This window comes from Vollenhovia emeryi, unplaced genomic scaffold (assembly GCF_000949405.1).
Source record: "Vollenhovia emeryi isolate VEMERY1.0 unplaced genomic scaffold, V.emery_V1.0 DF939190.1, whole genome shotgun sequence".
Taxonomy (NCBI): domain Eukaryota; kingdom Metazoa; phylum Arthropoda; class Insecta; order Hymenoptera; family Formicidae; genus Vollenhovia; species Vollenhovia emeryi.
Genome location: NW_011967176.1, coordinates 312,259 through 324,634, shown reverse-complemented (window position 1 = coordinate 324,634; position 12,376 = coordinate 312,259). Strand labels below are relative to the sequence as shown.

Below are 12,376 nucleotides of genomic sequence, written 5' to 3'. Positions count from 1 at the left end.
CAACCCTGGTTAAAAATATAGAACCTCGTGTCACTTCGCATTTCGCGTATCGCGTAACGCTCTATGCGACCATCTAATAATCGCTCTAACAGAGGAACGTTCGGGGGTGACCCTCACCGATTTCGATGTGCTTCGGATATGTTGTAGAGCATAAAAGAATATTAGACCCGTATTTTTTTTAGCGGTTTTTACCCGACGTTTAGGGGGTGAAACGGCCCCTCGAAAATAACGGATTTTTTCCCCCATTTTTTAATGAATATCTTGGAAACTATAAGGTTTATGAAAAGATGTTTTGGACAAAGGTTTTTATTGTTTTTCCTAGTCTTCGCAATGGCGTAATCACATTTTTCAAAAATGTCAAATTTTTTTAATTCTCGAAGATATTCATAAAAAATAAAAAACTCCGTTATTTTCGAGGGGCCGTTTCACCCCCTACACGTCGAGAAAAGTCGCTAAAAAAATACGGGTCTAATATTTTTTTATGCTCCACGACATATCCGAGGCTCATCGAAATCGGCGAGGGACACTTCCGACCGTTCTCTTGTAACTTGATTTTGTACGCGAGACTTTTATGCGAGATAAAAGTAGAACACGGAAGTGGACGACTATAATAAGCGCGCGTCAAGCGTAGTGTATTAAAGGGAACTAATTATCTTCACCTAATACAAAGTGTCAGGGTGTACGTTGGTTCTCATACCGATTTCTTCTCGTGACACTCCCAAGAGCTCGGGTATACAGCTTTGCACTCACACAAAATCGCGAAGATGACTCATGCAACTGGAGCCCAGCGTTGCGCCCCGGACAGGAAGTGAGAGGTCGTGTAAGAGTGCTATGTAATACTTTGGATGCGTTTAAATCGCAAAACAGGTTTGGGAATATGGGAATTAAAGTATAAACTGGCCGAGCAGACTCTCGGGACGTCACTGGAATTGGAACGACAAGATAAAAGGGAAACGTGTGCGGCAACATTTTTCTTTTGTTTGTTATAAATTACTGTAGGAGGTAAACACAATCAGTCAGCTGCAATGAGAACTGCACAGTCTAATAAAAATTTTTTCACGTTGCTCTAATATCTCTCTAGATATAACATATTTCGTACGCATCTCGCGATAAAAAAATTGAGTGCATTTTTTTTAATTTCTTGTAATGTTCTACTCTACCGAGACTGCGCGTTGTAAATTTCTTCATTTATCTTAATACAATGTCACTCGTACATTTGCCAAAATTTGTTTATATGATTTTCCCCGCGGGGTAAACAACTGAGGGCATTGTGGTGCACAGATTCACGGCATTACTGGGCATTACTAGGCATTTTTTGGGTATTAGTCTGTGCATTAGGCCTTGCTGGGGCATTATAAAGATAAAATCGAGGGGGAAACCGCTGACCAAAATCTTGTACACCAATGCCTACTAATGCCCAGTGGGCATTACTTTATTATCTTATTTTATCTTATTTTAAATTCAAAAAAGATAAAACAAGATAAAATAAGACAAAGCAATGCCCACTGGGCATTAGTAAGCATTGATGTACAGTGCGATGCATAAATTCGAGTCGTGTATCAAAAAGTACACTGAGAAAAATTTTCATCGGATAAACCACTTGAGTAGTGTTTCCGATGGTTAATTTTTCCGATTACGTTTTCCGACTAAATTATGGATACGTCCGATGAAATTTGATTGGAAAACCAATCACATTTTTCACCGGATACACCCATTTGTTATTATGTAATTGGATTATTCGATTATATTTAATCAGACATTTTTCTCCGTGTATCTAGGTTTAAATAATCAAGTAATTTCTGTCCATCTTCAACTATCACCCGAGCCGAATTAACGCACCGTACTTGTACATGGTTTTTTGGCGAGCGGTTTACCCCTCGGATTTTCCTTAAAAGTACACGCTTTAATTATATAATACAATTAATTTTGTCCCTGTCCATTCGCTCTCACGCGTCTGTCTAAAAGAACAAAATATCCTGAAATAACGCGTCCCGCATATCCCACATCTCTCGTACACTCCACTCCCGAAAAATTGATACTTAACTCCCGACGATTTGTCACTTTCGAGTTTGACGTTGGCAGCTATCGCTTCCCCGTCGTAAATCGACGCGAGGCGAGCGCGCGATTTTTATTCGGGCGTAGCCGATATTTTTCGCGGCGACACGCCAATCCCGAGCCCCGTAGAGCGTGCCCGAAGCGTGACCTCGCTTATGGTTGCGACGCGCGCGGTGCATGCCGATGTTCACCAGGTGCACATCTGCAACCGCATGGGGGATGCGTCGTCGGCGTCGCGCGCGCGATCAAAACAAGTAGGTACGCCGACGACGTATTCCTTCGCGTTTCCTCGGTGAAATTCAATATCTGCCGGAGATATTCGATACGCGACTCAGACGCGACCTTGTCGACGGAGCAGCTCGACAAATGCGGGGCACGTAGGTGATTTTAGCGAGATGATCGTATGCGGTTGAACGTCGCTCAGCCGCGAAAGGCCCGGAAAAGACTCCTGGGAGACGGTCCTGGCGCGGAAAGTCAGGGAGATTGAAAACGGTCAGGAAGTATCGCGAGGAAATTACTCGCACGAAAAACGAGAACTTTATTGCCGTGGCCGCTGTTGCATATCCGATGTAAGAGTAATCGAACCTCGCTACCATGGCGAAATTATTTGATATTACAGCGAAATGGCGTATATTGAAAAATCCAGCCCTGAGTAAATTTGCTCGTAGAATCCGCCACTAAAGCAAATTTAATTTGCCGCTAAAGCAAAATAGGGTCTATCTCTAGCAAATATTGCTGTTGCAGCGAAGCAATTTGCTGTTACGGCCGCGAGCCCTGAATGATACTGCAATTTTTACGCGTTGCGGCGTCAAGTTACAGTTTCCCCGCCCGGCGCGATTTCACGCAATCTTGTAATAATCGTTCCACTCGGTGAGCGCGACTGTTGGGAACAATATATCGCGACACCCGATATAATGAAATTAATATACTCTCCGCGGCGCGATAAACGAGCGGCTAACTGTCCGCAAGTACCGCCGGTGCCTCCTTGATGCGTTAATGTATTAACCGAGGATCGTTCGTAATTATCGGACATTATCGAGTGATATAATTAGTTACTTGAGTATTATGGAGCGACGTAATTATGCTACTACCGTATCTCCGACGACTTCCTGTTTGTACGCGAAATAGTTGCCGTAACTGACGTTAACGCGCGTGTTTCATTTCGCCCTTAAAACAAATAAACGGAGGAACGTAATAACAAACGTCCATAGTTTTTCAATTGTCCGTGTCTCTCTCTTTTAAGCGATAGGTGTACGGCCGTAGTCCTGACACGTTTGTTTTATCTCGAGCTTGGTAATCGACTGCCCCGCCGATGTCTGTCTTTTGTTCAAATGTAAAATATTGCTGCGCAAATGATCGTTTAATTGGAAACGATTGAGAATAGGAAGACTCTAATAAAGACCGCAGTTATCGAAATGCCTTGAAAATTACATTGAAATTTAGGGGGGGCGGACATCTCGCATGCGCAACCAGAGGAATATATACTTAAAACGCAAATGAGATGTGTCATATTTTTATCTAGGTAAGCCCTGCATTAAAAGTACTTTTGCTTGCTCGGCATGGCGAGATGAAACGTTCCCATTACGAGGATTTCGCTGCGAAAACGTTGACGTTTTAACGATTGGACGAGATTACAGGCCACTATCGATTGGATGAAGGCGAGTGGGTTTATGTCATCATCTTTAACGTGTTTTAACCGAGTCAGCATTCGTTTTCATTAGCTTCTCCTCTTCAAAATAACAGATTTATCTGCAAAATCGAATTAGCTTCGCGCACGAAATTCGGAGTACGTAAATTTGCGTTAAATAAATGCGGGATAAAAGTGGAATAAAAATAAGAGGTGAACCCCCGTAAAAGATTAAACGCCGCGGTTAACGGCAGGACATGCTCGCACGACTTGTCATTAATTCTTGGTTAATCGTGGATGGATTTTCCCCCCTTCCTTCCCTTCTCAGGGAAAATAACGCAACGCTTTACAAAATACGTCTTACAAGTGCGTGACCTATCTTATAAATAAATATTTACTGTATATTGGTCGATAAGTTCGCTATATTACCCGGCAAGAAAGTTTACGTTTAATGGGAAAGGAAAATATACGCTTATACTATATCAAAGGAAAATACACACTGTGTGTGTGTGTACTCTAGTCACGTCGTAGGAATAATGCACTCAATCGTCTCTCTGCATCTCTTTACCCGCTTTTATTCGCTAAATACATTTCCTTTTCGTAAACGAGCCAGGCGTTTCTTTTCTTTCCTTTTTTTTCTTCTTCTTTTAAATCAGGCAGTCCCGTAAAGCGAATAAACTACTTGGCGCATTCTGCCCGTCAAAGATTTAAATTCACGCGAGTAGGTACACGTTTATCGGGGCGGAAAACGTTTTAACCACCCCGTTTCCGCTTCTTCGGTCTACATGCAGCCGCTTTCAAATATTCTCTCTTACTTTGTGTTGCAGGCGGTGTCGGAGAGGCTCGAATTGGCACCAGCTGGCGGAAGATCAGAGCCTCAGGTGAGTACCGTGTGAGAGACTTCGTTCTAGTCTTATTCCCTTTTCGACGAAAACACCGCAGAATTATACACTCCGCGAAAATTCGTCGTTCACTTAGTCTTTATTACCTTTCGCACTCAAACGAAACAGCCTCTTGTCTATTTAATTAGATTATTGGCTATAGATTTGTCGAAATAACATTTGTCGGACGCTTTATTAAAGCTACATATGACATTGCATAGCGTAAGAAATAGACTTCCGAACGGCAGTTCGTTTTCTTTTATTATAAAAATGTACGTCAGAGGAAAAAGTGTATACGCTGCGAAATAGAGTAAACGTGCACAGTTGAAAAAGTTTTGTTAAATTTAACAGATATCACATGTCTCAAACGGTCCACACAAATTTCTGTGTTAATTTAACATAAAATGAATATGTTAAATGATCGCACTAATACTCTGTTAATATTTTAACACAAAATAAATCTCAAAATAATTTGAAATAAATTTTCTGTGAAATTAACATATTTTTATTGACAAAATGAATTTAAAAAAAATGTAATTTTTACATTTTACAGATGTAATAAGTGAAATGACTCTCACTTATGTTATAAAGAATGAAATCAACATTTCGTTCTGTAAATTTTAACAGATAAATCTTGTTACTAATAATATAGAACATATGTATTGTGTAAGATAAAAAAAGAAGTACACATTGTGTTGTTTCAACATTTCTTTTCACTTGTTTTAATAATTTTACATTTGAGGTCAATTAACACAAGAGCAATACGTTAAATTAACACACGAATGTGCTAAACATTTAACACAAAAATTTTAACCGGCACTTTCTTTAACAAGAAAACCCAAATTTTCCAACTGTGTGTGCATGCGTGCATGTCGTCGCCCCCGTCAAACGGTTCTTAACGATCGTAAAGGAAACAAGAAAGCAAGGAAGAAAAGATTATTGCTCCCCGTAATGTCCGTTCGCCGAAAAGGCTGTTAATTAAGATAATCGGCTTCCCGAAAAGCGAGACACTTTGATGAAGTTGTTGACTGTGCCAAATGTGTTTTCCGCTTGGAGGCTAACGCGTGCCTTTAATGACCGTGTCTTTCCTCAACGAAGGTCGCTACCTTGTGCGAGCCTGGCGAGGTATACCTCGCTCAGCACATGGGAGAGCAGGGTCGATGGGTCTCCTCGACCGACAAGAAGAGCTGCATGACGGACAAGCTGGAGATCCTGGAATATTGTAAGAAGGTAGGGAAAAAAAAAGTCTATAAGATCACGCAACCATTAAATTCTTTCACACGTATAATGTCGGAGATCGGCGTTAGGCATGTATAGTCGATTAAGAGTTATATATAGACATTAAAAATAGATCTCTGACATTTTTCTATTATCAAACTTTCTGCCTCTCCTCGTCGCATCGTGCCTCCGTCCTCACGAGGAAACGCGCGTAAATATTTTGCTGGCGCGATCATCCGTAGTTGTTAAAAGAAACATTAACGATCCAACTCTCTCCGCCGTGCTCTCGGTTACGTAAGCTAACATCAAAACCCGCCGACTTGGAACGCCGCACGGTTGACTTTAATTACAGTCTCCGAAACTGGCGACGTCGTCGTTCATTGATGCATTCGCTCGTCGTCATTACACGTGAGAACTATTCAGCCTTTTGTCACGTTTTCTTTGGGTATCGAACAGGTAGTCTGTGGTTTATTGAAAAAAAAAAAGTGACGGTAAGAAAGGATTAATGGTGGATAATGACCGTATCGTACACGCGATTTGCATTCCGAGTCCTTCGTAACTGGAGCGCGGTGAAAGGCAAGACTGGCGTACGGAATAAGGGACGTTCTCCGTCTCGCTTATGCGACACGTTCGCGCAATTCACTGTGTGTATAACACAGAGACAATTGTGTAGCCGGCATACGCGTACGTGTCCGTATTTGCTCATGCACGAGGCACGAGAAGACGAGCTATTGTCACCGTTGATCGCCGATCGATAGGAATCGCTGTTCCTCCGGGAAACATGAAGATATAAATTATTCGACTCGATCCTTAACCCTTCGGTCGTCGCGTTATTTTTCGAAACACGAGTCTTGAGAGACCCTAAAAAACATCGGTGTCTATTTAGTAATGCATTCGAATGTTGTAACATTTATTGGTGTATGTACGATTCGTCTGATAGCAATTTGTCATTTATTCATTTATTTTATTTTATTGGTGGGGCGGACCGCACGCGAGTGCAAAGCCCCGCCTTCCGAAACTTTGACGGACACGTTGTGTCACACTGTGAAGTGAGTTGCATTATTTATCGGTAAATATATGCAATTACTCACACAGCATTCGATTGCTTGCACTAGCGCGCACTGCGTGCACACTAAGGCCTGTTTATGGACAATTTTTATTTATCTGTGTCTTAAATACACGTTTAAAGAATATTTAGCCAAAAAGTAATCCGTACGGATGCTATGCAGGCCATTTTACTGGCTGGGAAATATTTCAAGGGATATGCAAGGCGAACCTTAAATATAAGAATTGACTGCAAACGAGCCTCGGTGTGCACTTAGTGCGCACTAGTTGCGAGCAACCGAATTCGCGAATATATTTTTCAATACGGGAAATTACTTATGTCCGACTCCATCTAGAGTGTGGAAGCCGATATAACAGGGTGCACCTATCGTGGAAGTGTTCGGAATTGTTCAATTATTTAGATTTCTATTGTGTTTTCTAGGGGAAACGGAATAATTCCGATCGGAATCCATTCCGAACATTTCCATCCTACCCAGTATATCTTCTAATACCTATGCGTAATACTTATTTGTGTATGTACACGTGTACGTATGTACGTATGCATATACAGGGTGTTCCAGGAAGAAAGGTCAATAATCTGGAAACGTTGTTTAACTTTAAGCATAGCTTAATTCGTTCTCTGCCTCTTTTCAACTGTTACTTTAGAAGGAGACAAACATGAATTAAACTAAGTTTAAAGTTAAACGACGTTTGGTGAAATTGGGCCTTAGAGTATAGCGCAGTACAAATACATGAAGCTTGCCCCACCAATAAAACGAAATAAACGTAAACAGTTATCAGACGAAAGTGACTAAGCCAATGAACTTGGGTATTTTCTTGGTCTTGTAATTTCGTAGTGTCCTATGCATACTTGATTTTTCCGGCTACAATGAGCTTACATTTTCATCACATTTATATTCAACAGTTGTGTTTTCCTCGATTGCGTTAACTTTTACGTGCCACTCGGTCGTAATTTTTCGTATTAAAAAATATAGTTAATCACTTATATTTAATAAAGATAGAGAAACAAACATTTTATTATTTCTGCAATAATTTTTCGAAGATAGTTTTAAAATATTGCCTCGGCAAACGAACGAAAACAAATGTAGATTGTAATACAGACTTGCAATTGACAAATATCAGACGAAGACTGGGCCAGAATTTGCGCCGAGAATTCAAATATTTTCGTTTTTTTTAAGGCGACCGAGTATGTAAGAAAATGCTTTATTTTGAAGACGAGGGTTAATTTCGTAAACGAAGGGATTATTAATCAGAAGATCGAGACGAGACTTTCGAATCTTCGTTCTCGACTGGGCGATTATTTAGAGAGAAAATCGGGCCGCTCGCTCGCGTATTATTATTATAATTAAGGCCGGGCGCGTTATTTCACATCGCGACCAGCGGTGCTGCCGCTGCCCTGCAGCCAGGATTAAGTCGTTTATAATCTTCCGGAGCAGCGTAAATCGAATTTTCATCCCTTCGTTGACGCGCTTCAGTCGTGACAAAACACAGAATTACGCGGTTCGTTACCTTTCCCGCCGTTCCACCGTGAAAATAACGTTAATCCTCGCCGATGACTTTATTGCGCCGGTCCACAGTCGTTGCATCGCGAATTATGTCGTGCCTTGCGTTAAATTTCTTCGCGTTAATATGTGAAAGCTCGCTAAGTACACGGTATTCGCGTGCCGTCTAATCTTTCCTCGCCGGTAGTTCGCGAATACCTACGTTAATCTTCATCAAGAGATTAAAAGACGGGAGTTTCCGAAAATCCAGTTATTTGAGTCCGCCTTCAAGTTGATCGCAACGCAAAATGTAAGTCGGGAGAAATTCTCACGAATTAATTGAATTTCGACAGTTCTGTGTACGGCCGACAAAACCCTTATCGACGCGCAGTTCACAAAAGTCGAAAATATACGCGTAGACAACATCTGTATACGATTATCGCGACAAATATTATGGCTCGGTGGTCGAATTGGTGAGACGTTCGCCTAGAGTGTAGAGAGGGTCCAGGTTCAAACCCTGGGCTGAGATAATAGTTTTCGCAATAAATTGTCTGTATTATTGAAGATGCCAGGTGTATGGTCAAGAAAACACTGACGTTGTTAATTACCGCTGGCCACATTGAAAAATTCTGATTAGTAAATGAAATTTAGCAGAATAGTAAACGGCACACGCGACTCTTTCACTGCCGTTTCCTCGATACTTTTATAAATTATTACAATTAATTGAACACAGTCAAGAATGAATTTTTTATGTTGATTCCCGTTTCGTGGTTACAAAGAAATACACACAGATTTCACACGGCTGAACCGCGTTATCGATCCGCTGCTGGAGCTAACGTCGTACAACGCCGAGTCTTATTAGATTTAATTTGCACATTGCGCGAACACCAGGTCGCGAAACGGCTCGCAGGGCAGGGTACGTACACGTTTTTGCGGCCTCTTAAACGGAGATTAAGCAGTCGCTCGTCCGCGATAATAATAGGTTCGCCGAGTGTGCGTGTGCGCTCGATAATTGCCTCCGGGCGCGCGACTGCAGGTCGGTCGGACCACCTGCTAATGTGGTACTTACACCCCGACGCCTGCCTGACAATTTCTTCTCTTTCTCCTAGGCTTACCCGAAGAGAGACATCACCAACATCGTCGAGTCGTCGCATTACGTCAGGGTGAGCGGATGGTGCAAGCCCGGAAGGACCAAGTGCAAGCTCTCCCGATGGGTCAAACCTTACAGATGTTTGGGTGAGTGCGGTGATTTTACCGGCGATCACTTTTGCGCGTGATGCAACCGCTCCACGTCAAGGGGGTAACCACTTGATGTAATCGCGGGACAGTGTCTCCGAAATCATTACTAACGGCTCTTAGGGCCAGTTTCACAAATGTCGTTTAACCGCTAACCCATGGTTAATTGATCCTCTGTCTCTTCTTGGATAACAAGATAGAGAAAGATAGGAAGATGACTGAACTCTGGTTAACAGTTAACCGACGTTTGTGAAACTGGACCTTAACCGCGTCGCCTATTTTCAAACGTGCATACAGGAAAATTATTTACAATTGGATGAAATTATGTGTAATCGTATGAAATCGTACGACATCGAATGAAATCGTGTAATCGGTGGGGCAACATTTTAGCCAGTGGTTACTCCCTTGGCTTCCGTGAGCGCCTGTCGTCGTCGTCGGCGCAAATGCCCTTTTCGCCAGATTAAAGATTAAATCTATGTAATTTTCGCCACATGTGTGTGTGTGTGTGTGTAGGCGAGAAAGAAGGTCACGCCAATTTCCGCGATATCCGCGATCAATCTCTTTTTTTGGGTCAGAATAAAGCGGTAATCTGTCACGGATATCGTGAGACACGTAAAACCGCGCGGCGCTGTCCGAGCGGGATATCGAAATCAATATAATAATGTAACTGTCAGCATATATGCCAATACCATCGGCGTGGATTTCTGTTTACGACAATATAGTATGGATCTCAATCTCGATGTTCGCCGCATCGATATCGCCCGGGCCATCGGCGCGCGCGAATGGCGGGACGTATATACCGTAATACCCATCGGCCTGGCAGTCGTAAAAATTCTCCCGCGGGACTTCGATTCTTGGGCCGGCTTTGAAAATCGCCGGGAGGCGGGATGAGGAGCCGGGCGGGCAGAGAGGAGCCGCGGATCGATCCTCGACGATGCGGCAGCGGCGGCGCGCGGGCCGCGGCCGTGAGAAACGCAGAGAGAGAGAGAGAGAGATCGATCTCCGGCGGCGGAGATTTAGTTATAAATTTAGCGGGACGCGCGCGCCCGATCCGCTCTCCGGACGGAAGAATTCAATTTGTAGAGTCAATACGCTGTGTAACGGACAACGCGATATCTGCTGTCTGGATTGTCCGCCCGGCTGCCTTCCTGATCAGCCTTTTTATCGCGCTGAAAAACGAAAGAAACTGTCGCGAAACGTGACGTCGCGCAGCGGCGGGATTCAAGATCGCGCCTGCTTCCCCCTTTCTTTTTCCCTCCCGCCGCCCCCTCGCCCCGTGCTGTCCTCCCGCGTATGAGCACTCGGCTTCTCTCGAGGCAATTGTACCTTTATTGCTGCACCTCGCGAGTCCTCTTCCGACGCGATTGAACGATTCGCGGAGGGGAGGCGGATCCGTAATTTATTAAGTCCGTTTTAGGCACGGCGTTACAGTGGACCTCATAAATTATAAACTTACTTCGTTTCCGCGCGGAACTTTTCAATTTGCAGGGAGTATTTAATTGCGGAATATTCTGAATCGAAATAACGCGAGAAGTTTGAGGGGACGGCGAGGGGGAGGCGTGGGACGTTTAAGATGAAGGAAGCATGCATTTATGCAGGCGGCATCTCGCTATTACAGAATGTAATACCCGATTTTATTTTAAACAGGAGCTTTAACGTGAGTTTAATTAGCGCGGTAATGTATTTAATTGGAGACCGAGAGGAGCCGCGGGAATAACGGGGATAATTTACTTCGAGGGTTCTCTCAAAAGGAGCCAACTCCCAAATTCGTCTCGCAAATCGCCGTTAAGTCTCGATTCGAGACACGTAACGCACTTGACGAACAATATGATTCAACGTCCGCGCCTTTCTCTACTTTAAGTGCCTCCTTTGCCTACTTCTAAGCGCCATTAAAATGAATAATTGAACCGAAACGTGAATAGAGTAAACGAGGCAAAACACGTCGGTCGTCGGTGATGCGTTCCCTCGAGCGCGATCCCGTAAGTCGTAAGTGAACGATACCGGCAGTCACTTATTCGTGGACGTTTTACAGGACGAGGAACTCTGGGTTGGACACGCCGTTAGACGCTCGAGATCCATGTCTCATTTTCTAATCGCGTTAGATAAACGCCATTATTCCGGTATGCTGGCCACGTGTAGATGGTCACGGCCAGGTTCTCTCGACCGTCTTCGATTTGCGTGTCCCGCACGTCCTTTCAGAGCGAGAAAGAGAGATCCATTAACCGCTTCCTCGTCGAGCGGTCTCGGGAGAAAAACCGACCGTGGAACGTCAGGTTGTTTTATTGTGTTTAATTTTTATTAAATTATTTTTTACGCCTCGATAAAGCTTGCCGCGAAAATGTGCTCGTCTATGTTTGCCTCACGTAACTTCCGCCGGCGCTCTTGTAAGGAGAACGACACGCGAGAGTACGCGGACAAATCGGCCGAGTGGTTAATACCCTCGAAGAGTCTGCGTGACTAGTTCTATTGATCAGCGGTGGTGAACGTACCGATGCGTCATCCGCTGGACGCGTGTCCATTCCGCCGTCTCTTCTTCTCTTTCTCTCCTCTACCTTTCGCGCGCCTTCTTCTGGCGCGCCTGTGAAAGTAGCAGGCGTTTAAGGGCCGGCTACATCGGAAGTAAGCAGTAAGAATTAAGAAAATCGTAACCTTTGCTTATCAGTGTAAAAGCTGAGGTACAGGCATAATTGTTTAAAATAATTGTAGCACTGGTCGAACTGCGCTCCAACTCGCCGAGAGTAAAGCGTCATCTACAATAACCGGCGTAAGCGTGGAGTAAGAAGTGAGAGTAGGCGTAAGAGAGCTACTTCCGG

The 12,376-nt window shown here is 43.6% G+C and overlaps 1 protein-coding gene across 2 annotated transcripts in view; it reads left to right on the top strand.

The window, feature by feature from the left end:
• Nucleotides 1–12,376, top strand: part of LOC105562338 (beta-amyloid-like protein) — a 55,963-nt gene that overhangs the window by 31,854 nt on the left and 11,733 nt on the right. For both annotated transcript variants that reach the window (XM_012013101.1, XM_012013100.1), the window contains exons 2-4: nt 4,510–4,563; nt 5,662–5,793; nt 9,437–9,563. In XM_012013101.1, the coding sequence (XP_011868491.1) occupies nt 4,510–4,563; nt 5,662–5,793; nt 9,437–9,563 (313 nt within the window). The remainder of the gene's footprint in view (nt 1–4,509; nt 4,564–5,661; nt 5,794–9,436; nt 9,564–12,376) is intronic.